Source organism: Manis pentadactyla, unplaced genomic scaffold, assembly GCF_030020395.1.
Source record: "Manis pentadactyla isolate mManPen7 unplaced genomic scaffold, mManPen7.hap1 scaffold_241, whole genome shotgun sequence".
Lineage (NCBI taxonomy): Eukaryota > Metazoa > Chordata > Mammalia > Pholidota > Manidae > Manis > Manis pentadactyla.
Genome location: NW_026644653.1, coordinates 167,354 through 170,389, shown reverse-complemented (window position 1 = coordinate 170,389; position 3,036 = coordinate 167,354). Strand labels below are relative to the sequence as shown.

The window sequence follows — 3,036 nt, the reverse complement described above, 5'->3', positions numbered from 1 at the left end:
ACTTACAGGAAACTTATGCTACAAACACTGTCCATGAATGATGTGTGTGTGTGTGTGTGTGTGTGTGTGTTTGCACACGCACTCGTGCATGTGAATGTACAAAAGAAGACTAGCATGAGAGGGATCATACAGATAGATATCTACTGGAGCATTCGGGTTGTTTCCAATTTTTATCAATGGAAATTTCTTTGATAAATTTTGGTACATTCCTATAGTAGACTGCTGTGAAGCTGAGAATGAAGTAAAACTGTACATTGACATGGGAAGATATCTAAGATTAATCAAAGGAGAAAATAGGTTCCAAATAGAACAGAGAAGACTCAAGCATTGCTAAAGCACACATGGAAAATTAAACATAGGCTAATACGTTTCTAAAATACAGTAGGAATCTATACTAGCAATGTACGCTCAACTGCACGATGCCTCTGTTTTCCTTACAGATGCTGCTTTGACAAGACGGCGTCATGAAGCCTCTGCCGGCCCAAACTCCTACGGAAACCCACCTGCTCAGGCTCAGTCTCCACCTGTTATTCCTCACCCTGTGCATGCCTCCCATTCTAACATGTCTTGTCATGCACCCCCACCTCACCCCGTGGCACCCCCACCCCCTACTAATTTAGACACCACAGCTGCACCAATCCCGCAGCATCCTCATGCCACAAACCAGCCAATTCCGTATTACATTCCAGGCACAGCACCTCCAGGACAGAGACTGCATCGTCATGAAGTTGCGCAGAGGATGGAACATCGAAGGATGATGATGCAGCATACAATGTCTGTTTCATGTTTTTAAAAAGATAATCACACATTATTCCTTTTCCTTCTATTCCCATTGGTTTATAACACTATAAAATCAGTAGAAGCAATTTAAGTATACTAAACCACCAGTTCACTAGGTTATTCTTTACTAACCAAAATCTTCCTCTTTCTTACCCTGAGTTGTAGGTGTTGACAAAACAAGGTGACCAAACAAATTTATTTAAAGAAACCAAACCATTTTCAGGATGCAACAAAGGGTCATTTATTTTTGCAAACCAGTCTCGTTTCTTTTTTCAGTTTCCATAGTAAAGGCTAATGTTAAAATTGATGATCTTGAGAAACAAGATACAGTGCTCAAATATATGCTCTGACTTATTATATGTTACCGGCCAGACGGAAGAAGAATATTAGCATTTTCCAGCTGTGCTTTTTTCAATGTCTTTTAACTCAGTTTATTTAATAATTTAAATATTATTGTATTACCTTAACACGGGAAGACCAACTGAACTTTTCCTTTTTCTTTGAAAATTAAGTATCTGCTTTTCTACTTTAGGGCAGCAAATTCTGTGCTTCATATCCTGCCTGCTTGTTTTTTGTAAATACAATTTAACAGGAAAACAGCTTCCCTTGCTCATTTATGCGTTTAGCCAGTACAGCTGCACCAATCCCGCAGCATCTTCATGTGGTTGATTTTGTCTGTGGCGTCTGTGGCTTCTTTCACATTACGGAGACTAACCTGAGTATTCCAAAGACTTAGTAACCACTTAGGAAGACCTAGTTGGGTATGGCCTACAGAGAAGTAGTTGGCTCTTACAGAAATGTTTGCAAATCTCTTGAAATAATTAATGATCTACCACTTCTGTGACTTCTTCCTTTAGTTGTATAATTCATAATTATATCCAGAATCTCTGGTTCTCGTTGCCATTGTAATATAGTAACCCTTTAGATAGAAAGTTGCCAATGTAACATTAATATTTTCCAGTATCTAGAAGATTGCCTCTTCTAAATTGTTAAGATTAAGCATGCTGTCGTAATCGCAGCGGTGCTCCTGTGAAACCTGAGCATAAGACTGTCTATTAATGATACCTTAATAAAAAAAAAAAGATTAAACACGCAAAATTTGAAAATGTATTACAAGCTAATAGGAAATAAGAATTGGAGTATAAAAAGGCATTGCAGCAACTTTTTTTTGAAGTATCTGTTCAGAACTGTGCTTCTATTTGTAAATTTGACTGACTCGAGAGAGAAAATATTAAGCTGGAATACAGAATAAAGAGTGTGAATGGAGCTAATATCAGTTTCCAGATGTAGAACGTCTTCTTGCATGTGTTTGAAATAAATGCACAAGGTTAACATTTTTTTCTCTTAAAAGATTTATCTTTTAAAATGGCTGAATGTCACAATATAAAAGTAAAGCAAAATAAGATACTTCCATTTTCCTGCCTTACATGTTTGTAGATGTGTCTTACTTGCTCCTATAGCATTTGCTGAGGTGTTTAATTTTAACAATTTTATTTCCATTCAAATTCCTGTTATTTTACTTAAAATACCTGCTGTAAAGAAGGTATACAACAAAACGTTCCAATTGTCTTTCTCCTTGGATAAATTTGAATTGGAGGTATTGTAAGAAATGAGCAGTGAGAATTTGTGGGGTTATGATTCCTTGATTTAGTAATCATTAAATCTGTTACATTTTTGTAATTTGTTGTTAGATAATGAATTTCATGACTAATCTATAGACATTTGAATATGAATACTAGGCTATTTTTTCTACATTAAGAAATAACCAATTCTTCAAGTATTTCCACTGGTCTTTCTGTGTTCTGTTTCCAGGCTGGGACCTGAGCGCCCCCCACCTCACACACACAGGATGCACCCCTACAGTGGACACGGACATCCTGTGCCTGGGACTATGTCCTTACATCCTCGGTAGGCTCCAGAGAGATCGGCTCCATCAGTATCTTGTCTGTTTCAGGGATATGCTCAGTAGCTTGTGCTCAAACGGCCACAATCAATGCTTTATAGTGGAATGCCACCCACGGCGGTGCTGTGGAGAAACTGAATTCAGTTTAGCTGTGAGGCACTGCCTCTGGGCAAGTTAGAGACCTGGAGAAGCAACAGGAGGAACTTGAGTTCTGGGGCAGGGGGCCCTGTCACACAGGAGTAAGCTGTTCCGTTGTCCTTCAGGGGTGTCTGCCATGAAAGCCAGCTCGCTAAATACACCCTGCTTCTCACAACTTCTTGATACACCCTCCCCGCTCTTAGCACTTACATCTG

General features: G+C 38.8%; 1 protein-coding gene across 1 annotated transcript; it reads left to right on the top strand.

Moving 5' to 3' along the window:
- The first annotated feature begins 388 nt into the window (after nucleotides 1-388).
- On the top strand, nucleotides 389-2,734 carry LOC118933640 (E3 ubiquitin-protein ligase Arkadia-like). Its single transcript, XM_057496708.1, has 2 exons — nucleotides 389-774; nucleotides 2,593-2,734. Exons 1-2 carry the CDS (start codon nucleotides 401-403, stop codon nucleotides 2,690-2,692), a joined length of 474 nt encoding a protein of 157 aa, XP_057352691.1. The 5' UTR covers nucleotides 389-400; the 3' UTR covers nucleotides 2,693-2,734.
- Nucleotides 2,735-3,036: the final 302 nt, after the last annotated feature.